The sequence below is a fragment of the Pinus tabuliformis genome, chromosome 2_1 (assembly GCF_031772625.1).
Source record: "Pinus tabuliformis cultivar Carrire ecotype Pingquan chromosome 2_1, CPIR1, whole genome shotgun sequence".
Lineage (NCBI taxonomy): Eukaryota > Viridiplantae > Streptophyta > Pinopsida > Pinales > Pinaceae > Pinus > Pinus tabuliformis.
In genome coordinates, this window is record NC_142299.1 from 512048865 (window position 1) to 512072431 (window position 23567).

The following is a 23567-nucleotide window of genomic DNA, read 5'->3' on the forward strand; positions in this document are numbered from 1 at the left end:
ACATTAATGATGATGATGAGGATGATAAAAATGACAATGACGATGATAATGGTGGTGATGATGATGATCATCGATCATCTGTCAAAAATAGAGTTGTTATTTCTCTTACGTATATCAATGTGTCCTAAACAACCCTTTTCTAGCACTGATCACATTTTTTGGGTTGATGATATTTCTTACAACATCTACAATTATGAACAATTGCAAACAATGTCCATAATGATGATGATGATGGCATGAATGGTGATTATGATGATAATGTAATGATGGCAATAACAATGACAAGGATGATGGTGATGATGATGACAATGATTATGATAATGAGAATGACCTTACAATCTTATGGATTCGTGAACAATTACTAGTTTCAATACCATCTTCTGGATACGTATTACTATCATACTTTTTAAATTTTCTGTCTCTCTTGAGGTATCTTACTATAATGGTGTTGTCAACACTAGAAAGATATCTTGTTGTAATGGTGGTTCTAATGTTAGCACTAGCAAAGTTTAGTAGGGAGGATGCTACTACAAGAGGAATTCCTTCTAAGTGACTATGGCATTCAAAATGAGGCTTTATGGGCTGCTTGTTAACACATGTTCTCATGCTCATATAAAATTAATGTGAAAAGTTGCTTTAATTGGTTCCCATGCATAATTGATATTGATAATGGGGTGGTATAAAATTGTAATGGGCATATCCGTTAGTTAGTTATGATGGGTCAACAACATTGAAACCATCCAAGTGACATTTCACCTTGGAACAATCGTCGCTCGTGCGAAAACACGAAGTTTATGTAAATGAAAGTTGTGATTGTAGTGGAATTAAAACCATCGAGAAATATCAAAGAAGACGCTGCCTACCAGTTTTGAAAGACAACCAAGGCATTGAACAACTATTTGCATTAGGATGTAGTGAGGGAATCGAAGGAAATTTGGTAGCCCTAAGTTGCCATTACTATTGCCAATCACACATTCAATAGTAACCATAAAAGGTAGCCACATATAAACAGAACCTCGAGGTGTTGACAGTCAGAATCTATTGTAATAGCTTTGACGTATATATAGTTTTGTGTTTAGATGAGAATGAAGTGGGCTTCATCCAGGGTTCGGCTCAATCCTCGTCCATTCCATGCAGTGGTGTTTAATTTGCCAAGCAAGAGAATATTACGTGAGTGTTCAGAGTTAAATCAACAGAAATCAAGGACGTGTGATTGTCAAATTATTGCTCCTCCCTTATGATTGAGTGCTTGATGCGATGGTCATTATCCTTGGGTGATACTTTTATTCCCCATTTTCTATTGAAAAAGTAGCGTTTTTCTGTTTGATTATGATAGGATTGGATGAACGCCGGTTTGGGTGGATGTAGACCCATGTTTTTTTGTGGTGATCTTCAAATGTCTTGAGGATAAGAAAAAAATCCTTGACCAAGGTCCATGGTTTTGGGGATGAGTTGGTCTTCTAGTGAAGCCATGGTTTCCCAACTTCAATCCTCTCACTATGTTGCCGATGACTACTCTAGTATGGGTAAGATTCCCAGTTTTCCCATTCACTTTACCCATCTAGATCTCTTAGAAAAAGTGGGCAATTTTAATGGAAGATTCGTCAAAGTAGACAGGGAAAGACTTTTGAAAGGCATTTTCACCTATGTTTGCATATGTGTTTAGGTAGATCCCAATGAAGTTTTGCGAGATAAAATTGAGCTCAAGTGGATGGGAATTGTGTATTCCCAACCCCTGGACTATGAAAATACAACTTATAGATACACGTATAGATACACCAATAAATTTCAACCACAAACCTGTAAATTTCATTTTCCTTCACACCATGCATCTAATTTGTATTCTGTATGAGAATTAACAAAGGAATGATGCTCTTTTTCCTATATTTTGACTCTCGGAGAATACTATGATAAACGTGGATAGACATAGGGTCCTATATGGTCCATTTACATCCCATGCATGGGAAATCAGAAGTAAATAAAATAACATCCATTACATAGGCACTCATGTAAAATGGGGGAACAATGTTTTCTAGAATAAAAAAACTACAGTTCTTCCTATAATCTAGGATTTGGATACTTAAATTATTAGATAGAACAGTCCCCCAGTCCATAACATAGCTGCATCAATCAAGGGTACCCACTGGTCTGAAAACTTTTGGGTATTGACATAACCAAATAATCTACATATCATAGTGGCAACATAACAATATGGACCGACAAGAGAAGCTATAGAATGCATACCCTTATTTTCTCGCTTGTGCTTGCTGGCATCTCTTCTCCATCCTTTGATGACTTCAGATTGATCCTGATTTTCCTTCATGAATTTCTCAATGAAGTCATTATCATATTTCTTCTGAGCTGCCGACAACTGGTACATTCGAGTGGAATCTTTGTTGGTGAAAGAGCCGATGATTGTGTTCCTCTTGGTCATAAAGTTTCTGTCAGCGATGTTTAGATGGTCAACAACACATGTGATCATATCCATGTAAGGAAGGATGTTCAGCTGAGCAACAATTCTGTGGAGGAATGAATTGGCCAGATCACTATATGTAGTATCAGAAACCGGGTATGAATCTTCGGCTATGACTACTCTTTCTGTGACTCTCGGCTCTTCATCTTCGAAAAGTTGATATGTGGCCTCCCAGGTAGATGTTCCGGTGTTTGAGGTGCATGTGGTATTGGTAAATAATGCAAGCAATTCTGCAAACTCAGGGGGAAGAGCAACTGATTGTTGTTGAACAACAGGTTTCTTCATGGGTTTGGTCGACCAAGACATTTTTGTTGAATTATGCTTGTTGGGACTGACTTGTCAAGAGAAACACAAGGGTGAGAGTAACTAACATTCAGAGCGAATAACTTAGCAAATAACCGATTACATAATAATCCAAGACTTTTATGAGCGAAATCTCAAGAAACTGTTAGTAATAATGAATGCGTTTATTCTATCGAAAACCATTAATTCTCCACATTTGGCCATTAATATCGCATCCACCATATCTCAACTTTTGAAGCCTTGTCACTTTGAAACCTCCGATTGCAATACGTGTTGCAGACTCGACTGCTCCATCATAGCACACCTTAATATAATATCACAGTTGCCATGTCACGCCTTTCATATCACAAGTTTTAAAGACGTGTGTCTGGTCATGGACATTAAAAGTTGCAATGGTTATGGTTTAAATAATTAAATTGAATGGATATGGTGTAAATAAAGTCGCAAGTTAGAGGCTTCGGAAGTTTGGTCATGGACAATAAAACAAAAACGCCACTCGCGAGATCCCAATATGCAACGTGGCAGTTTTATGGGGTCGACCTCTTTATTACTATTTACATATATATGCTGGCTTTTATTATATTTATGCTTTAAACCTTTAAAATTTATTTGGAAAAGGTTTTAATCGCCATTTTTCTTAAAAGAATTTTTAGGATGTTCTAATATAATCCTTTCGCATTGAGGCTTTAGAATTAAACCTAAAATTTATCGCTCTTTTTAATTAATTTTTTTTTGATCTTAAAACTAATATTTCCTCTCAATTTTTTTTTTTATAATTATATCCTAAATTTTAAAATAATAACCCTTCTCTATTAATTCTTTTATTAATTATATAATAAAATTATTAATTCATACAACACATATTTAACATTTTACTAAAGTATTACTTTTACTTACTTCCATATCCCACTACTTCTATGACGTTGCACAAACCTACTTCCATATCCCACTACTTCTATGACGTTGCACAAACCTACTTCCATATCCCACTACTTCTATGACGTTGCACCGGTTTGTGCAAATGCTAGTTCTATATACGATGTAGGGTTTCAGGGTCGGCGACAATGCTCTTTAACTTTTTAAAACATTTATATCTTAAAATGGGTTGTTATATCGGATGTAGGGTTTCAGGTCCGCAGATATATCCTTCTCCGAGGGGTTTCAGGAGGGCCTCTTACGCCGCGTCCCCTAGGTGTTTACAAAATTCAAAATCAAAGTTAATAAAGTTCCCTGTTATTGTAATTCAATCTGTCATTAGGCTCCTAACTCCCTGTTCTCTGGTCTGGACAGTTTGTTCTACACCATGGTTCAAGTGGGCACTCCCAACGTAACATTACTTGTAGCACTTGACACGGGCAGTGATGTGTTCTGGGTGCCTTGTGATTGCCAAGCGTGCGCTCCTACTTCTGCAGCTAGCTATGGATTAAATGTATTGTATTTTCAGCTTTTCCCTTTTAAACTTACTGGTATTAACTTAATAGTTTTGATTTGTTCTTTGTTATCAACTATTATGTTCTATTGGATTGGGTACGAAATCCACTTAGACTATGGTTTCTGAGACTGGATAGAAAATTACATGAATGGTGATATTTCAGTCATGGGCTATTGTGTCCATCAGTTTGTTTTTCCCCAAATCATAATAAAAATCAATAAGGGTATCTGGTTGTATTTTGGTGCTTAACATTCTCCTCTCACAGCTTTTCCTGCATTGAAATGGATTTATTTTCTTTATTGTTCCCCCTTGCATCAATCGCAGAAATGCAAGGTACATCTGTAAAGACAAGCAAGAGCCTTTCCTTTTGCAGGGTATATCTGTTGGCTTTGCTTCCTAAACTTGTCAGGGTGGTTTCGTTGACTTGATGCTATTTAATTTAATGGATTACCAGCCAGAGAGTTTTGCTTTTTCCAAAATGTCAGGCAGCTAGCCACTCATTTCAATTGAAAACATTTTAATACTTAAGAAATCGCAGGGTAAAAGATATATAAGATATACTTCACAGATTACAATAAATTATCTGTCCTGATGCTTGAAATTGGATTTTGTCAATCAATTCAAATAAAAACCTTATTTTTAACCATCTTTTCTTGAAGTGGTTGACCTAGCTTTCAGGATTTACAGATTCTTCCAATTATTGAATCCACCGAAAATAGGTTAATATAATTTACCAGGAGATGTAGGTTTATGTGAAGAAGTCTAAATACTGTTGAAGGCTTTTAGTCATATTTTCTATTACTGACTACATGTATGAATATCGCATTGGCCTTTCAGAGCCTCATTATTGTGATAAAGTGACAAAATTTCTTCCTTATGGATGACATTAACGGCTTCTCTCATATCCACAACATTTTTCCACTTACTAAATGCATTTGCATTATTTGTTGTCATGAAAGTAACTCGTCTTCAGTGCAAATGGAGCAAGTTAAATTGATTCCTAATTACAGAACAACTTATAAAATAGCCCTCTTTCCGGCATGTTTCTGTTGCCATTTTGACTTGAATCAGGTGATCAGTCCTGCTTTCACACGGGAAACATTTCCTGATCACAAATGTTCACCGTTCTGGGTTGTTTGGTATGTCTGAATCAACCACTGAGGTCAAAAAACTGAAAATGTTCTGGATCGATGGGAATTGCAAAGGATTGTTCAGTTAGATTTCCACAACAGTTGCAGGAAAAAGGCTATTTTGTTGCATATCCAGTCTTCTTCATATCTTGTGTTTCTGTGGGTTCCCTTGATAATGAAACTCCTCAGCTTAATAGTATCTGTTTGTATGCCTCGACTTGAAATGGGATTCTCTTTTGCTGATATTTAATTCTTATTTAAACAGGGTATCATTTTACAGACTTACAGTCCATCAGCCTCGCAGACAAGCAAGTCAGTTGCTTGTAGTAATACTCTCTGTCAATTAAAAAATGAATGCTCCAAACTTAGTGATCAATGCCCATACAGCGTTCAATATCTCTCTGCAAATACATCCACTGCAGGAACTTTAGTGGAGGATATTCTTTATCTGACTCTTGGAGATGGGTCACAGGAAGGAATGGTGAAGGCATCTATCACGTTTGGGTATGATTTGTTTCTTGTTGTTGAAAGTGAATATGACTGTTCTGAAGATTTAGTGCTCTTCCTGTTCAAAGCAGTTGATAATGAGGTCATTTTTCGGTGTAATATTTTAAGACAGTTGAGGCACAGAAAACTCATACTGCTCCTCTCTACAGGACTAGAATTTTTAGAAGTGGGTTTTCTGCCTCTAGATTTCAGTCTGAGGCCATACTGAATTAGACCATGTGACATGACCTGAAAATTACTCTGCACTGTCAATGTTTTTCCATTCTTAAGTGCTACACATGAATGAACACTCGTTGAGTGGGTCTTTGCTTGTTGCAATTGATAGGTGTGGAAGTGTACAAACAGGCTCATTTCTACTAGGTGCGGCTCCTGATGGTCTACTTGGGCTTGGCATTGATGATATCTCTGTCCCGAGCATTTTGTACAATTCAGGCCTTGTATCAAATTCTTTCTCTATGTGCTTCCCAGATGATTCAAATGTTGGAAGGTTTGCCTTTGGAGATAAAGGGAGTTCAGACCAAAACAAAACTCCTTTTTATAATACATCGTGAGTGTCAGCTCTATGCATTCAACCCAATTTTTTTAAAAGTACTTCAGAGTTACCATTTAGACTCTTATATCATAAGGTGTTTATTGGATTGCAGCTCATCAGCATATAATGTAAATATGACAGACTTTTACGTGGGAAATGCCAATGTCAAAACAGACTTTCAGGCCCTTTTTGACACTGGCACCTCATTTACACAGTTGGCTGATCCAGTTTACAAAAACCTTACATCAAATGTGAGTGATTACAGATTTTTTTTTTTTTTTTTTGTATATAATCTCCCTTTTGGATATTTTCCCAATTGACTAACGAGTTTTGAAGGTAATAGTATCCTATGCAGACACAGAACTCTCCATTGGCAGTTGATAATTCAAGCATTCCTTTTGAGTTTTGTTATAGTGTCAGGTTGGTTGTAATCATACAAAACATTTATTCATCTTGTTTGAGCAACATTAACTGTCTCATTATTGAGAAAGAACTAATATCCTTACCCCTATCTGTGCAGCAACAGTCAAAGCATTAACCAAGGGCCTAATATATCTTTCAACTTCTACGGAGGAAACAACTTTCCTGTTATTCAACCATTGATCTCTCTTTTGGACACGGTAGAATTTTCAATACTACGTCTTGCCTATTTAAGGGTGCTCCTGACTAAGCAGTAAACCCCTTTTTGTTAAATAGAAGGGTCTATGCTGATGCTTCATCTTTGCAGAAACCTTGTTTGTATGGGTATACTAGTCTGGAAATGATTACAATGAGGGGTTACCTTTACTCAATGAAGGTTCAGATGTTTCACTTGTACCTTCCTCCTCAGGAGGCATGCATTTATGGATGGATATACATGAGTACTTTGCCAACTTGAAATGCTGGAGACTAAGCTTAAACAGATTTGAGATTCTTTCTTGCATATCCGGCACCAACATTTCTTTACTTCATCATTTTTCTTCTTTAATTTGGTGTTCTTGCAGTGGCTAATTTGTTCCTCTTATTAGTTTTCTTGTATGCCAATTAAACAATTGTTTTATCCAATTGGGTGGAAATGTATGTGACTGACACCTGGTCATTCAAGTGTTTTTTCCATGCAAACTGAACAGTTGTTCTGTTTATTTGAGAAGGAATAGAATAGCTTTTAAATATCCTGAGCACAAGCATTGAATTGCTTTTGGAAAATATGGTAATGCCACCGGGAAATATAATTATAATTAGTGTACCAAAGCATTGAAAAGCAATCTCGGATGGAAATATAAAATTTAAATTTGCCAATACATATGGTATACGACATACATATCTACAAATATTATCCTCAGACCAATTTTCCAATTTAAAAAATCTATCGGCCTCTCTTTGCACTTTTTAGGGCAATTGCTAGTCAGGTAGACGCATTTGCAAATATTTTCATTGTGCTATTTTTCTTTCCAGGCGGCGGATTGACTTGATCGGTGCATGGACAAAGGTGCATTTTTGGATAACCGATGCGGCTGGTTCAAATCCTCATATGCAATCGGATAGAGGTGAGTCTAAGCCTTGATTTCTTTTGTCCCTCTCAACCCATATTCTCTTATCACGATGTCTTTTTTGTTTTGTATTTTCGCTTCACATTTTCCAGAAGAGGTGCTGCTTATATTTGCTTTCACAGACTCACAGCAGGCATATTTTTTCAATCTGTGTTTTTTTTGGCGCATTTATTGGCTTACATATCGATTGATATTGATATATTTTCCCTCAATTTTTCTAATCTTTTATTTCATCCGAGTATAAAGAGATACATTCTGTAAATGCTTTAAGCTTCGAGAAATATCAGAACGAAAATATACATTCTTTGCTAAGCCTGAAGAAGGCATTGATATTGATTGAAGGGTCCTGTAACTTCTCTAAAATTCAGAATTCTTCTTTTGAGGCACTTGGATCATCTTCAGAATACTGAATGTCATAAGAATCCCCATTCGAGGATGCAGAAATATGTTCGTGTAAGATATGACAATCCTTGATTTCACTTCATAACCTTGAACCCTCAGCCAACTGTAGTCCTTCCTTCCTCAAGGTGTCTGCTTCACCATTTAATTCTTTGTAGACATGTTCAAAGCACTCTGAAATAAAAACGGACAGAACGTTTGATTTCATCTTCTACTACTACCATTCATCCAATTAATTACTAACAACTGATGAATTTAGTAACACTTGTTTAACAGATTCTTCTCCTACAGGAAAGTAGCACAGTCTGAATTTAAAGGCTAATCGAAACTGTAATCTGAATGTCGTTTGAGCCTATAAACGAAAATAGTTAGAAAACATGCACAAAACATGTAGATCACTGTCGAGAACCCCTGTTAATGCTATTCCATTATCATTGAATAAAAAGCTGCATCACTAACATATCTCAGTGCAAAATGCACTGCCCCCTTCCAAGTATTAGAACTTGTGTTTTGTGGCAACCTGATGAACTTGCCTAGGCTACACCATGTACTGAAAGTGTTGACTGCAAAACAAATGTTAGGCCTTGTGTTAACTAAGTACATGAGGAAACCTATCAATTCCCTGTATACAGATGTTCATCAAATCTGAATTAGAATCAGCAAAGTACAATGGATTTACTACCACAGGGGAGTAGCCATGGGTTTGCACTACATCATTTGAAATCTCATAAGAATTTCAATTGCATACACTGGAGTAGCCATGGGTTTGCTGTCCATCATTTGAAATCTTCTAAGAATTTCAATTACATACTTTTTCTGTCCAAGGAACACTTCACTTGCACTTTGCTACACCCCTAGAGCCAGCAAGTAGTGCTTCAAGTCATGACAAATTCTCTTGCCAATTTTGCCCTGCACCAGTTTGTGGATTCCTTTTAACTTCCTGTGAGTGTAAGATTGTCTACATATGGGACTAAAACAAGCAGATTAGAATGATCTACCAAATTGTAAAAATTAGAATCTGCATCTGTCTCAGTGAAACCCAAATCTGAAAGTTACTCATCGATCTTGGAGTGCCATGCAAATGGTCCCTGTTTCAACTCATAAAGGGCCTACTTCAACTTGTAAACATGGGTCTCAAGCCTATTCACCTAAAATCCTCTTGGCTGGTTTATTCATATAACTCCTTAATCAACCTATTAAGAAATGTTGTCTTTACATAAATTTGATATAAAATCCAATGGAAGATTGTTGTGAAAGACATAGTAAATCTGATAGAGGTATATTTAGTAACAAGAGCAAAAGTCTCCTCATAGTCAACTCCTTTTTAATGGGAGAACCGTCCAACCACAAACCAAGCTTTGCAGTTTTATATGCTGCTATCTGGTGCATGCTTAACCATGCATGATTGTTGTAAGAAAAACTAGAGTCAAATACTGACTTCTCCACTAGTCTAGGCACTATCTCCTACCCATCATTCTTTAGGAGGAGATGTATTCCTCCATCATGGCATTTTGCAGTACTTGCTTCCTTACTGCCGTTACTAGAAGGTTTTGTTTAAATAATGAAAGATATCAGTGCAACATAACTAGGGAACTTTTTAGGAGGGTGGCTTATTTGAAGGGAAGTAGTTGGAGCACCAACTTACTCTATTGCCTCTTTTAATGTCTAGATTAGCCATCTAGGCTTTCTAGCTGAACTTGAAGGTAAAGAGGCACCCCTTGCACTTCCAAAAGCTTGCTGATCTAAGTATGTGTTTCATGATCTTTTTGATTTCTGCAGATCTGTTTTTGGGATACCAAGCTCTTCTGCCTCCATGGTCACTATTGGAGGTTCTTGAGACTTAGAGGACCATGCATTTTCTTCAAACTTGGTATCTCTGCTCACAACTACTTTATGTTGAGATGGAATGTATATTCTATAAGCTTTTGAGGTTTCACTCTAACCTACAAAAATTCCCTTCAAACTAGAAGGTTCCAACTTGGTCCTTTTCCCATCTGGAATATGAATGTAGATAGGACAACTGAAAAACTCAAAGATGTGTTACTTGAGGCTTCTGAATTCCTCCAGTCTTATCCTTCAAAATTCTGTGAGGATACCTATTCAAAATATAGACAATGATGAGACATGTTTATACACAGAGACACATGAGCAGAACTAGATCATGAATCAAGGCCCCAAACTACTGAGGGTTGTAGGGAACTATCAACATTTTCTTGATTCTTGATTTCATGCAAAAGGTATCAAACTCCTTTGGTTTTTGTGAATTAAGTCTAGGACTTCCTAGAAGAATCATCAATAAAATATTCATAGTAAATGTTACTTGATAAGGAAGTTGAAGAGATGGGCCCACATACATTTGAGTTGATTAGGTCAGAAACCCCTCTTGACCTATGTTTACTGCCAGGAAAACATCCTTTACATGCTGGCCAAGTGCACAACCTTTTCACACTCCTTTCTTCTCAGCCTTGAAGATTGGCAATGCCCACACCATGTTTTTCAAGATTGGCAACATTCACTAGTGCAAGTGACCTAGTCTCTTTTGTCAAAGCTCACACATGTTGTCACTATCATACCCTAAAGTTCTTATAGGATTCCCTTGCAATTTAGGATGAGGACTTGTTGATCTTCAAAGTTAGCCATATATGTAGGATCTATCATCACTGAAATTTGAAAGAGATTTTTAGTTAAGCTAGCTACATACAAAACATCATTAACTTAGTAAGCTTAAGGATATCACTTGATGGATCCCACTCTTGCAATTGGATATGTGGCATCATCACCAAGTTCTACTAAAGGTACTCTTGTTAGAGGTTGTATGTTTGCAGGCTCCACTATCCACATACCAGTCCACATCAGACATGATGTCAGATGACAGGCATGAGACCATTGAGAAGTGTATCTCGAGATTGGATGAAAGCTCATCCACTTGAGTTGATGATTTTGTACTCTTTACAAGTTGCTTTCCCTTCCCCTTCTTTTGATGACATTGGAAGCGAAGTGCCCAAACATTTGACACTTGAAGCACTTGATGTGGCTCAAGTCCTTCCTTCCCTGGTTACAAGAACCTGGCTTCTCTTTCTTCCCTTTTTGACTGTGAGATGTATCGTGGTAAATCCTATGTAGTGCCCAATACGGATCAATGTTTTTCCCAGGAACAATATGGATCAAGTTAGCTTGGATAAATGGTAAGTATTTGATTTAATCCAGCTGGACCTCTTATAATGACCATTTGTAATTTATTTATATTGCAGCTGCCCTGATTCTTTTCTGAACTAAAATGCTGGCAGAGTCTAGGCTTTATCTAGACCTTAAATTTTCATTTGATGTGAAATACAGGATTGTTCCACTTCCAACAATAGTGATAATCTGGAGTGCAGGTGTGGTTAAATGCTTTATAAGATGAGGGGAGTAGATTCATCATGGAAGATTGTGTCAAAGGAGGCAGAGGTTCAACCAATCTGTTCAATTATTACTTAAGGGATTTTTGTTAATAAAAAAGGTTTCATTTGTATTATTAGACTGGCAATGACTGAAGGTTTCTTTTTATGAGTAGACAAATATATATAAAGTTTCTAGTGTATTATTATGTCCCTGCAGGGACATATAGCATGCGGTCTCCTGTGTTTTTCTGTTCATACATATAGCCAATATATTTTTTACCTATAGGTTACGTTAGGTAACAATTTTTATTTTTTCTACAACAATTTGTTAAACCCTTTATATGAACTCTGATTTGGTGCTGCAGGTATGATGCCAGCCTTGGTAGATGGAGTGCTGGGGCCGATGGTGCGCTGATGTTGGTTTTCAGTTCAGCTCTATGGGCAGAAGTCTATGTGAAGAAGAGGTAAGCATCAATGTCTCATCTCGGTTCATAGCAAAAGGGTTTTTCATATCAAGCAGCATAGAAATAAGAATGAGGAAGAGTATTGGGATAGGCAGTTTTACATTCAAACCAAAGTGGTCATGCACATGATAACACGAAGAGGAGAAAATTCTGGCTATTTGGGTAAGCTACCCATTTTTATTGTCTATCTACCCTTCTTAGTTCCTCTTTTCTTGTTGCCCTTCTTCGTCTTACTAATGGGGACAACATTCTGCTCCTTCTAGTTGAAGTCATTCCGTAGCCTCTTCAAAATGGGAAGTTTTAACTTTTTTTTGGCCTAGATGTCATAGCCAAAAAGTTTCCAAAAAGAACAGGACCTATTTAATGCAATGAGTACTAGCTTTTCACCCTTCACCTCCTCTCAATTGCTGCAAGTTGATCATGGAGATCAATAATCTTCATTAAGTAGGAAACTACAATATCCTTTTACTCATTTGCAGGGATTAAGCTTATTTCTTAGCAATGTCTTTTGTTTGTTGTTCTCACTCTGATAGAGTGACTAGAGCATCAAAAATGTACTTTATTGTGGTCTTTTTGGTGATGTGAGGGATCTAATGATCCTTCATAGATTCAAGTATGACTCACTTGACCTTGACCATCTTCTTTTTATGATTTACTAATTACACAGGTTTGGGAGGCTCTACAACTAGTTTCTCAATGAAGTTAGACAAATCCTACTCCAACAATATCTTTGTGCCTAGAGGCGCTCACCAGCCTGGTATGGAAGAGATGTTGTAATGTCGTGTCTTGATATGTAAACATTTTGACTCAGTCAAATTGCATAAAATGGAAATGAAATAAAATTAAAAAAAAATAAAATAAAAAATAAAATTAATAATTAAAATAAACTTGAGGTAAAATAGTCAATTTATTGTTGGTGGTTTTGACAACCCATGGTTTTGCTAATGGTATTCTTATGTAAGAATAATTTCTCACTATAGATCCATCTTAACTCCAGATCTATCGAGTGTCGAGAGGGATCAAATCTATTGAGGTGCAAACCTCTTTTAGAGTGAAAAGAAATTTGATCCCGCCAATGCTTGGAAGATCTGTAGTTAAGATGGATGCAGGCTGGTTACCTGAGACTTCCCTGGGATGAAGTTAAGAGGGACCTTCCAATCTGTCCATGTATTTGAGATTGACTGTAGCCATACTACTGCATTGGAATATCGCCTAAACGAAAGTTAAGACAGATCAGCAGCCTAACAAAGAACCTGACAACTTGAAACTTCACTGTGCTTTTCTCAAGCATGGATCACAGCATCCAATCCCTGGAGCCTCCTGACAGCTCCCTTTCATAGGTAGCAGTCCTACTATCTATTCAAGGATTTTTAGAATGTTTCAACAAACCTTTCTCTGATACCATTATGAATTTTTGTCTAACTCATTGTAAACATATTCTTCTTCTAGTGGAAACTAACACTGTCTAAATTTAAAGGCTAATCAAAACTGCAATCTGAATCTCACTAAAATCTACAAACACAGTTGGAATACATACATTGGAACACACAGATCAATGTCAAAAACACCTGTTACTACTATTCCAATACTGCTGAATAAAAATCTGCTAGAAAGGATTTTGTGTAAGAACTGAAACTAACCCTATTACAGATCCATACTCTCACTCTTTCTTATAAGTGACACCTAGGGTTTATAAAAATAGATATATTACTTAGATCTCTAGATCTGTGCTCTATCTAACTGATAAAAAATGAATTCAGAAAGACTGAAAAATAAAACAGAACTGACTCATCTAACTTTAGCACTTTATCTTTAACCTGAAGTATAATGATAAAATTATCTTATTCTTTTTATGGTTGGTCCATACATGCATGTGTGTGCCCTTATTGCTGGAATAGTAAAATTTGTGATGTGATCCTACTGTCTATTTATTGCTGCATTCTCACCAACAGATCATTATGCTGTTTGGAATTTAATGCTGCATGGATTTGTGTAATGCTGCTGTAATATAAGGTGCCCAGATCTGCCATGTGTGCTCCAACCTAGTAGAAGATGATCTGGGGTACACTATCTAACAACAATGAGCCAACAAACACTGGTATTTTTTTAAATGCCACTGTGGGCTGCTAGCTTTTAGAGTATTGTTAGGGAAATAAGCTCGGTGTAGTTATTTGATCCTCACCTAAATCTGTTTTAAATCTGATACAGTGAGACTTATTGAGATAGAGAACACATATGGCTTCCCTTTTTTGGGGGGTACCTTGACTAGCTCCATCAAAGTAATCCCCATGTTCCAGATTTGTCCATAGGAGCACGAATCAACTTTTTCTATGTTGGGGTTGATGAAAAAGCTTTGAAGTTTGAGAAGATTGACTGACCTTGGAAGGCACATTGAAAGAGTTATATACCTGTCTTCAAAGATTTCAACATTTCTATCTTTCTAGATATTCCCCATGATACTATTAGAGGAAGGCCTTTGAGGACTGAGTTTTGCTACCACTTTCTAGAGCACTCTTCAGCATAACCTCCTTGTCCACAGTCCTTTATCCTTGTCAAACCATCTAGATTTCCTTTATTAAGGACAAAATATCAGTAAGTGGTCTATGTTCTTTTCAACTCTTTTACACATGATACATTTGCTTGGACTTGATCCATTTCTTCTCTTAAGAACTTCCTATGTGGGTGCTCTATTTAAGATTGCCAACTGCATGTAAATAATGAACTTTTGAAAGGTTCTTATCCAGATGCGCTTCCACCATGAGAGTGTGCATTCTGGTCTGTCCAGGGTACACGATTCTTATCCTAACTTTGGAGTGTAAATCCCCAAGGCTGGATTTTAGACCAGACATGTTCATCATCAGAGTCTTTTATATAGGCATGGCACACTTTTGATTTGTTTATAAATCCTTTTGATTGAATATTTTCTTGGCCTTTGAGTCGTCTCTCTGTTCAGCGCTATTCCAATCCTGCTGGCAAATGGAGGAGTTTCCTGGTCCAGCTGCCTGGTCTAGATTGAAGAGAGTTTATCACTGCTTCTGGCAGCTTGTACTCAGCTCCACTGCTTATCCATGGGTCTATACTGATCTTCGCCTTAGCCTCATTGCAAACCTTCCATGCCAGCAATCTGCCTATTAAAGGGAATGTTATAGTCAGTACTTTCAATAATATGGATGCATTGTTGATTGACTTGTTTGGGTTTTCAATCCACTCTTCTGCTGAATTGGGCTCAATATATCTCTGAATGTGAATCTGATTCCACAGGTCCTCTTTTGATATTAGTCTCCACATACACTTGGCTTTTAGGGCTTTCCCGAAGGAATGATATTCGATATGTAATGCATGTGGCCTTTTTTGTATACCTTTGTTTTCTTAGCAAAATATAGTCTTATATTATAAAAAACAGATCAAGTACTGTAATTGCTTTCTCTTTGCATCCATGCTAGAAGAGCCAACATATCAGATTGGGCATCATATTTGAAATGTCTCATGTCATTCTAAGGACAAAATCCACAACAGTGATAAGATTCAATGTTTGCTTTTATTTTTATTGTGCTCTTTCCAGCTTTGTGGCTGGAATGTGTTGTAGGTCCAATTGAATCTGTATTGAGTTCAACCTGATTGTACAATGTATTTTTCTAACTTTCTACAAACGTGTTGTTTATATCTAGTATAAGCAGATGGGGGATAGACTCATGGAGTACTAGGCTTGTGCAGTTACATCCTGTAATTAATCTATTAAGATTGGTTCTGGTCTCCTTAAGTCCATATCCAGATGGGTCATGAGGGGAATGCAGAAGTTGATTTTGTATTCTTATCGGCACTGGGTCATAGATCCCACGATCCTTCATTTAATGTCTAGTTTTTTTCAATAATTAGGTTCTGTTCTTTAGATACTCCAATCTTTAGTTTTAACTTTTAATGTTTAGTGTTCTTTTATGGTGATTATTTTTTAGTATTTAGATCCTGTAATGATCCTTCTACTATGATTGGTTCTTTTTAAATTCTTTTCTAAATCCTTTTCTAAATCCTTGATGTCAAAGGAACACAATTTCGTTATCGAGTCAGGCAAGTCTTTGTTCATTGGAATTAAAAACATTTTACGGAAATGGGAGTGCTACCAGGAAAAAATTTAGATAATACAGTTCTGTAGTTTGATGCTACAACAAATTTTGTTTGTGCTGTCACTGCCTTGTTTGGTTATTGGTATCAATTCTACTTTGGTACTGCATTTAGATACTTCAAGCTACATCATTTCCACATAAGATTGATAGGAATTCGACTATGTAGTGATTATAAAAAACACTGCTGTTTATCTATCCTATTTTAGTACTACCACACGACTTGCAATTGTGCTAAACATAAAATACGAAATAGTTAAAATTTTGATCCATTTTTTGCTTTTGTAAGAAAACAATAGTTTATTTTAACCAGTGTTCCATGAGGATGTGTCCCCTATGGTGGGGTGCACGTATCCACGCTTCCCACACACTTAGGATGGGAAGATGCTCAGGGACATGTTTCCCCACGCCCCCTTTTAGGGAGACACAGGGAGACGCAGGGGGAAACGTTTCCCTACTGTGGGGATGTGTTTCCCCAAAAGGGGTGCTTCTGGGCAGCTCCCCTAAAAAAGGGCTAGGTGCTCCCCCTTAATTTTTCTTGAAACAATAATTTATGAGTGGGAAAGCTCAACATTCAACCCTAGGGCCCTATTAATTGACTTAGGATGTTTGAGAGTGGTTCTGACCTCATTTTATTTCATATGGAGAAAGTAAATTTCAGATTCCACTCAAAATGCATCAGACATAACAATTTTTAGGATTTCAGGAATGAGCGAATTGCGATGTTTCCATTGGGCTCTATTATATATAAGGGTTTGGAACTACCATTTAATCAAGAGCACCAAGCCCAAAAGCACCCCTTTTGAGGGGGGCCATGTTCTGCTTAATTTTTTTTCTAGTAACTGTTGTAATATAGAAATTAAAAAAAATTATAAAACAACCATAAAAAAAAATTAAAATTAAAAAGAACAACACATAACAAATATCAAAACCTAAACTAATTTGCAATCTCTAACTCACTCATTCGAGTTACCAAGCTTATGTCTACTCAGCTTGCTGCGCAGCACTATTTGACTTACCAGTTAACTCTTGCACCTCCTCCTCCATGGCACTCCTAAAATGCTCATTGGCCATTTTTAATCGTCAGTTTTAACTTTCGAGTCTTGACTTTAGATATGGATGACCTTAGACTGATTCTTTGACTTTCACTCTTTACCTTTTTTGAGTTTGAGTTATATCAATTTACTATTCCAATCTTCAGGCTTAAGTATCTACTATAGTCTATTTTGGTTAGTACTAATTAGATTCTAGAATCACGAATTTAAATTTTAAATCAATTTAGAATCTAGAATGATGAATGATGAATTTAATTTTTAAATCAATTTAGATTCTAGAATGTTGAATAATGAATGATGAATATGGATCAATCTAGTTCATTATTGAATCTCGTGGTGTATGAATGAATGATGTATGTACTAGTATGAATGATGAGTATGGATCAGTGTATTTCATTATTTAATTCAATCATGTACGGATCAATGTATTTATGCTTTCATTATTGAATATATATATATATATATATATATATATATATAAAAAATTATATACCGCCATATCCCCCTGCCCCCTAATTTTACCTAAAATTTGAGGGTACTCTCACACGCCCCCCCTGTGCATCACCCCAGACATGCATCTCCCTATCCCGGAGTCTTGGTGGAACATTAGCTTTAACTTGCCAACATATAAGGGTTGAAAATATAGTATGACTTCATATTGAAATATGACCATGCCCTTCAAATTTGATGCCAGGTTGAAGAAGTATTTTAGGAAAAGTATTTTGAAGTGTGTTCTAGTGTTTGCGTTTTAGAAAATGTTAATCTGTTTTCAAGCTTTCTTTTCAGTTCTTATAACTGATTTGTTTGTTTTACTTTAGTGGTTTATTTATAATAGTTAAAAAGGCTTACGAGATTTAATGGAAACCTTTTATACCCACACCAGATATGCCAAAAAGACCTTAGACGTGTGAATGCCAATTTTGATGCACCATTCATATTGTGCAGTTGTGATGTTTTTTGTTAACGATTGTGCTGAATAGCTTTGTGTCGAATCAATTTATACCACAAGACAATTTATACCTTCAAGACAATTTATACCTTCAAGACAATTTATACCACATACGGGAATCACATGAGATGGATCTAGATTTGAAGATAGAATTCTTCAAACATGTTAACTAATGCATTCAACTGTCCAATGTTCTTAGGTAGCGGTCTTGTAAGATTTCTTCTACAATATCTGGTAACAAGAGTATTATTGTAATCATTAAAATGTTATAAATAAGATATATGAAATAAAAATTCAGGTATTGAATTTTTCATTAAACATTATTTAGAATGTATTAATACTTATAAGTATCTTAGACATGTATTTGTGTGAAAATAAATTGAATTGGTTTATGTTTAAGGACAAGGCATCCAAGGCGAGGTTAACCAAGACAAAAGTCACTCATCGTAGTGGCCAGAAAGGTTTAAAAGCACTGATAACAACCTTTGTAAGTATATTAAACATGTGATATTTTTTTAATAAATTTTGTACTAGAAGAAAGTCATTGTTATCTAATTTCTCCCTATTTACTGATTGATAGGAACTAAAATATGGAAGACCTCCAAATCATTTGGAAAAGGAGGTGCTGCAGCAAAAGAGATGGGTTGAATTTGTTGTTTGGATGGACTCTATGGTATGTAATCTTAGTTGGATTTCCAATATACTTTTAAACCATATTTTCATTTTATTTTTTAGTACTATTAGATATTATATCTTACCTCATTTTATGGTTAACATTGTATAACAAAAACATGTGTTGTGTTATGTAATTAATACTAACATGTAATATTGATTTTTTTTGTCAGAATGCTATAGGTAATGATTGCCAAGACGATGATCCAAATTATGTTCAACATATATCAGGAGATGATGAGGATGAGGATGAGGATGATGGTGGTGAAGGAGGAGATGATGATGATAGTTGCGGTGTTGGTGATGATGTGGATCAGAGTAATGAGGATGGTCAAGATGATCATGAGGATGATCTTGGTGGTGGTAGCTAGGCATGCACATGCATTGTTTTTTATGAAGAAATTATTGTGTAGAATGACATTGTTATGTTTAGATGGGTGTTGTGAATTTACCCTATATCAATGAGACATTTTGATTTTGTAATCATACGATGAGTTTGATTTATGTATGTTGTTAATTTATCGTAGAATAACGATATTCATGAAATATTTTGATTTGTTAATCATATTTGAATTTTACTTGTTTTGATTAAAAATAATACTGATTTTATTAGTATTATGTTGCTATTTTATACATGTTTTGAAAATTGTTAATGACACATTGTTATTTTTTTGGATGGATGTTGTCAATTTCTCTTAAATTGCTTTACAAATGATTTTGAATTGTGATATCTGCTTTAATGATATTTAGAAACTATCATATATTTCACTATGAATCTATAAAGGGGGTCATATATGTAAAGAAAAATATACTCTATATAAGAAGTCAAATGCAGATGTAACCATGGATGCAAAATTGAAAGTAAAATTGGATGTTAAACTAGGAATTAATACAAAATGCAAACAATTGACATACAAAGTGTTTTAAATTAGAAGTGAAAATTTGTGCAATAGCTGACACAAAGAAGGGAACAAAACATGGCATACAAAAGGATATCAAATTGGGCAAAAACAAGGACACATAAATGGGCACCAAATTAGATGCAAAAAAAGACAACAACTAGATGTAAAATAAGATGCAAAGTTGAGCGTTAAAAAGAAGCAAAAAACGTTACAAATTAATATGCCAAATGATGATGCAAATAATGGTGTAAATTTGGGATGCAAACTTGGGTGCAAAAAAAAGAAAAAAAAAGATGTAAGAAAAGACATAAAACAAGATGCAAAATGGGGCTGAAAAAAGGTGAAACCAAGGATGCCATATTGGATGTAAAAAATGATTCCTAATCACCTGCAAATTTAGGCTCAAACTCAGACACAAAATTATATGCAAATGTGGACACAAAATGAGGCAAAAAAAGATGCAAATTTGGATGGTGAAAACGATGTAAAACTAGACGCCAAAAAAATGCAAAATTGGATGAAAAAAGTCGGTGTAAATAATGGTGCAACATTGGACACAAGTAGACACAAAAAAATGGTGCAAAAAGGGGCATAAAATAGCTTAAAATTGGATGCAAAACTTGGTGCAAAAACAAATACAAAAGTAGACGTAAAAAATGGCTCTAAATTGAATGTACCATTAGACACAAAATAAGATGCAAAGGTGGACACAACACATGACTCAACATAAGATGCAAATATAAAAGCAAATTTGGATGCTCAAAATGATGTAACATTAGATGCAAGAGATGGTGTTAAAAATGATGCAAAATTGGATGAAACAAATGACGCAAAATATGGTGCAAAATGAGATGGGAAAAATGGAGACAAATCAAACGTAAATGTGGATGTAAAAAATGGTCCAAAAAAAGATGCAAAATGGGCACAAAAATGGATGCAAAATTTGGTGCTAAATCAAATTCAACACATGGTGCAAAGATAGGCACCAAAGCTGGTGCAAAAATAGAAGCAAAAACTAGTGTAAGACTAGATACAAAACCTGGCGTAAGACTAGATACAAAAACTGACACAAAATGGATGCATAAAAAGACGTTAAATTGGATTCAAAATACAGTGTAAACTTGATGCAAATGATGGTGCAAAAATGGAAGCAAAGAATGACACAAAATAGGAAGCAAAAGAGAATGAAAAATAGATGCAAAAAATGACACAAAACTAGAAGCAAAACCTATCATAAAATAAGATGCAAATCTTGGTTCAAAATTTGACGCAAAAAATGATGCATAGTTTGGTGTAAAAAATGATGCAAAATCTAGTGTGAAAAAGGATGCAAAATTAGGTGCAAAAAAGGACGCTTTAAAAATTGTACAATAGAGCCAGATTTAGCGCCAGGTTGCTCATCACAATTACAAAAAAAATGCACTAAAATCTGGCGCTAAATCTGGCGCAAATCGCTGGTTTTGTTGTAGTGAATAGAGATCTCTTTAGTGATTTTGAGGAGAAAGACATCAAGCAAAGCATAAAGTTCGGAGATGAAGAAAGGTATAAAACTACCAAGATTGATACAATTACCTTTCAGAGGGAGTCTGGCTCCCCTCTGAGGATCACAAATGTGATGTATGTTCCAGGACTAAAGAAGAATCTTGTTTGAGTCGCGGTGTTGTAAGACTGTGGCTATGATGTGGTTTTTAGTAAGGAAAAGGTTTTCCTTAGACACATCACAATGGGACAGACGAAACAGATTGGTGAAAGGGTCAAGAAAATATATGCTCCTGAGGTTCAAGATTCATGCAAATCCTTGAGGAGCAAGGAAGAGGTTAGAAACTTGGTGGTTGAGAGGGAGAGTAAATTACCTTTCAACATGCAACCCTAGAAGAATCCTCTGAAGAAGCTTCAGGAAGTTGTGGAGCAACCACATCTAGAGAAGCTGAGAGGAGACTAAGTGGAGAGATCCACACAAGCAGAGAAGAAGCAGTCTCAAACAATTGTGGAGCAGCCACAATTGCAGATGTTGAGAGGAGACCAAGTGGAGGAATCTAGTCATGTAGAGACCTCCAGTAGGGGGAAATGTCGAGCCAAGTGGGCAGAGGGATCACATGTATTCATATCTCTAGGTGATAGGTGGGGACATGTGAAGTGATAGTCCCAAGAGGGTTGAAATTAGTAAGGGTTCATTGAGAGGTTTTATTTCATGGATCATACCTTGATACGGGATCCCATGGTACATAGTAGTGGGAGGAACCAGTGAAATTGATGTAGTTAGAGATCAAAGTGACAAAGGCTAGAGCAGTCAAATACTAAAGAAGCATAGAGAAGGGTTGGAAATAGTGCAAAAAGGAAAAGTCAATAGGAGCACAGAGTTTTCAATCGACAGAGGCAATATTAGTCAGAGAATTTGATGATAGAGGCATCATTCTAATTCAGGTTGGAATTTTTTTGTTTCTAGAGTTGTTGGAGCAACAACACTCGAGAGAAGTCTTTCATGCAAAACATTCCAAAGGTTCAGGATTAGGATCGAATTGAATTCCTTTCTTGTTTAGAGGGAGTGTTGAAAATACCAACAAGAAATGATAAAAATAGAATCGAGAAATTCTAGTTTAATTTATCCTTGAATTAAACTGAGAATTAAAATCAAATTTTATTTCATAACAGCTTGTAACAGTTAACTAGAGTGAGTTGACTTAGTTAACTTAGGAATTTTGAGTTGGAAGTCTTTCTGAAGTCATGTATATTTTCTCCCTATATTATAGGGTTCCAGGAGGAGATAAGTATGATTTGTAATTAGTTAACTCAGTTTACTAAGTTAAGTCTAGTTAAATTAGTTTCAAATTGTTTGAGGAACTAATAGCGAGTTAACAGTTAGTTGGTGCACTAATGCATTAACTAGTGCTACTCTAGTTAACTGAATATTACCTCATCAAAAACTCATGCATGTCAGTTCTGAGAAAGACCCAGTTGAGACTACAGTGCAGGGACAATGTACTATTTGTTGTAGAATTTTTTGAGTTTTACAAATGGTGCACGCAATCAGGAACTGAACCTCGAAGGGATTACATAGTTTTGGATGCACTGATTTCTCTTTAATATTGGCTAATCATCCATAGGAATTTCACAAGGGAATAGGGACTTAGAGAGCTGTAGAATTGGCTAAGTGTTGGCCAAGATTTTTCTTGTGAGTTGGAGATTGATTTTACTATGTGTTGGGATTGTTCTTATGAGAACAAGAATTGTAATCTCATCTTGGATTTATGATTTAGTGCAATACATATAGTAGGTTTTTGAGCAGTGACTTTCCCTAGATATTTATTGGGTTATGTGCCATTGATGTTCTTCCTCTTGTCGATTATTGTTTTTCTCGATCTTTATGTGCTTCCACTGTAAAGAGTAGAAGTATATGCTTGTCTCTTGTTTTAGTAGATTACATGAGATTCTGAATCTACAATATTTTCTACAAACAATTTGTTCACCAGATACTTAGATTGGTAAAAATTCCCTAACACTTTTCCCACAAAGTCTTCGTTGTAGCTTCCCCTGATACATTCAACAATACATAATCTGAGACACAAAACCATATTATGCTATTTTCCTTTCTATCCAACTTTGCCCAATCTTTTGCTGACATTGCCACTAGTTTAGTACCTAGATTTACCATGATCCACTCATATTTATCCACCAACATATCCTCCATCTTGAGATTCCACAACCCAAAACTTTTTCCACTG

General features: G+C 35.9%; 2 protein-coding genes across 4 annotated transcripts; both read left to right on the forward strand.

The window, feature by feature from the left end:
• Positions 1 to 3733: 3733 nt before the first annotated feature.
• On the forward strand, positions 3734 to 7163 carry LOC149201204 (aspartyl protease family protein 1-like). The gene is made up of 7 exons (XM_089401222.1): positions 3734 to 3787; positions 4035 to 4205; positions 5604 to 5842; positions 6171 to 6392; positions 6490 to 6628; positions 6733 to 6797; positions 6898 to 7163. Exons 1-7 carry the CDS (start codon positions 3734 to 3736, stop codon positions 7052 to 7054), a joined length of 1047 nt encoding a protein of 348 aa, XP_089257348.1. The 3' UTR covers positions 7055 to 7163.
• Positions 7164 to 18356: 11193 nt separating this feature from the next.
• Positions 18357 to 19504, forward strand: LOC149201205 (uncharacterized). 3 transcript variants are annotated; one of them, XR_016253403.1, is made up of 4 exons: positions 18357 to 18470; positions 18672 to 18758; positions 18852 to 18944; positions 19117 to 19469. XR_016253403.1 is itself a non-coding variant. In XM_089399687.1 (4 exons), exons 1-4 carry the CDS (start codon positions 18434 to 18436, stop codon positions 19406 to 19408), a joined length of 510 nt encoding a protein of 169 aa, XP_089255813.1. In that variant the 5' UTR covers positions 18357 to 18433; the 3' UTR covers positions 19409 to 19504. The 3 variants fall into 3 exon arrangements, 2 of the variants coding, with proteins under 2 accessions (XP_089255813.1, XP_089255814.1); XM_089399687.1 differs by having other exon boundaries at positions 18357 to 18481; positions 19127 to 19504; XM_089399688.1 differs by having other exon boundaries at positions 18357 to 18481; positions 19117 to 19477.
• Positions 19505 to 23567: the final 4063 nt, after the last annotated feature.

Coding starts and splice junctions, on each gene's coding strand:
- LOC149201204 (XM_089401222.1), top strand. CDS start 3,734: ATGACGTTGCACAAACCTACTTCCATATCCCACTACTTCTATGACGTT. Junction 3,788..4,034: donor ACTTCTATGACGTTGCACCG/GTTTGTGCAAAT, acceptor ATCTGTCATTAG/GCTCCTAACTCCCTGTTCTC. Junction 5,843..6,170: donor AAGGCATCTATCACGTTTGG/GTATGATTTGTT, acceptor TGCAATTGATAG/GTGTGGAAGTGTACAAACAG.
- LOC149201205 (XM_089399687.1), top strand. CDS start 18,434: ATGTTAACTAATGCATTCAACTGTCCAATGTTCTTAGGTAGCGGTCTT. Junction 18,482..18,671: donor TGTTCTTAGGTAGCGGTCTT/GTAAGATTTCTT, acceptor TTTATGTTTAAG/GACAAGGCATCCAAGGCGAG. Junction 18,945..19,126: donor TTGTTTGGATGGACTCTATG/GTATGTAATCTT, acceptor AGAATGCTATAG/GTAATGATTGCCAAGACGAT.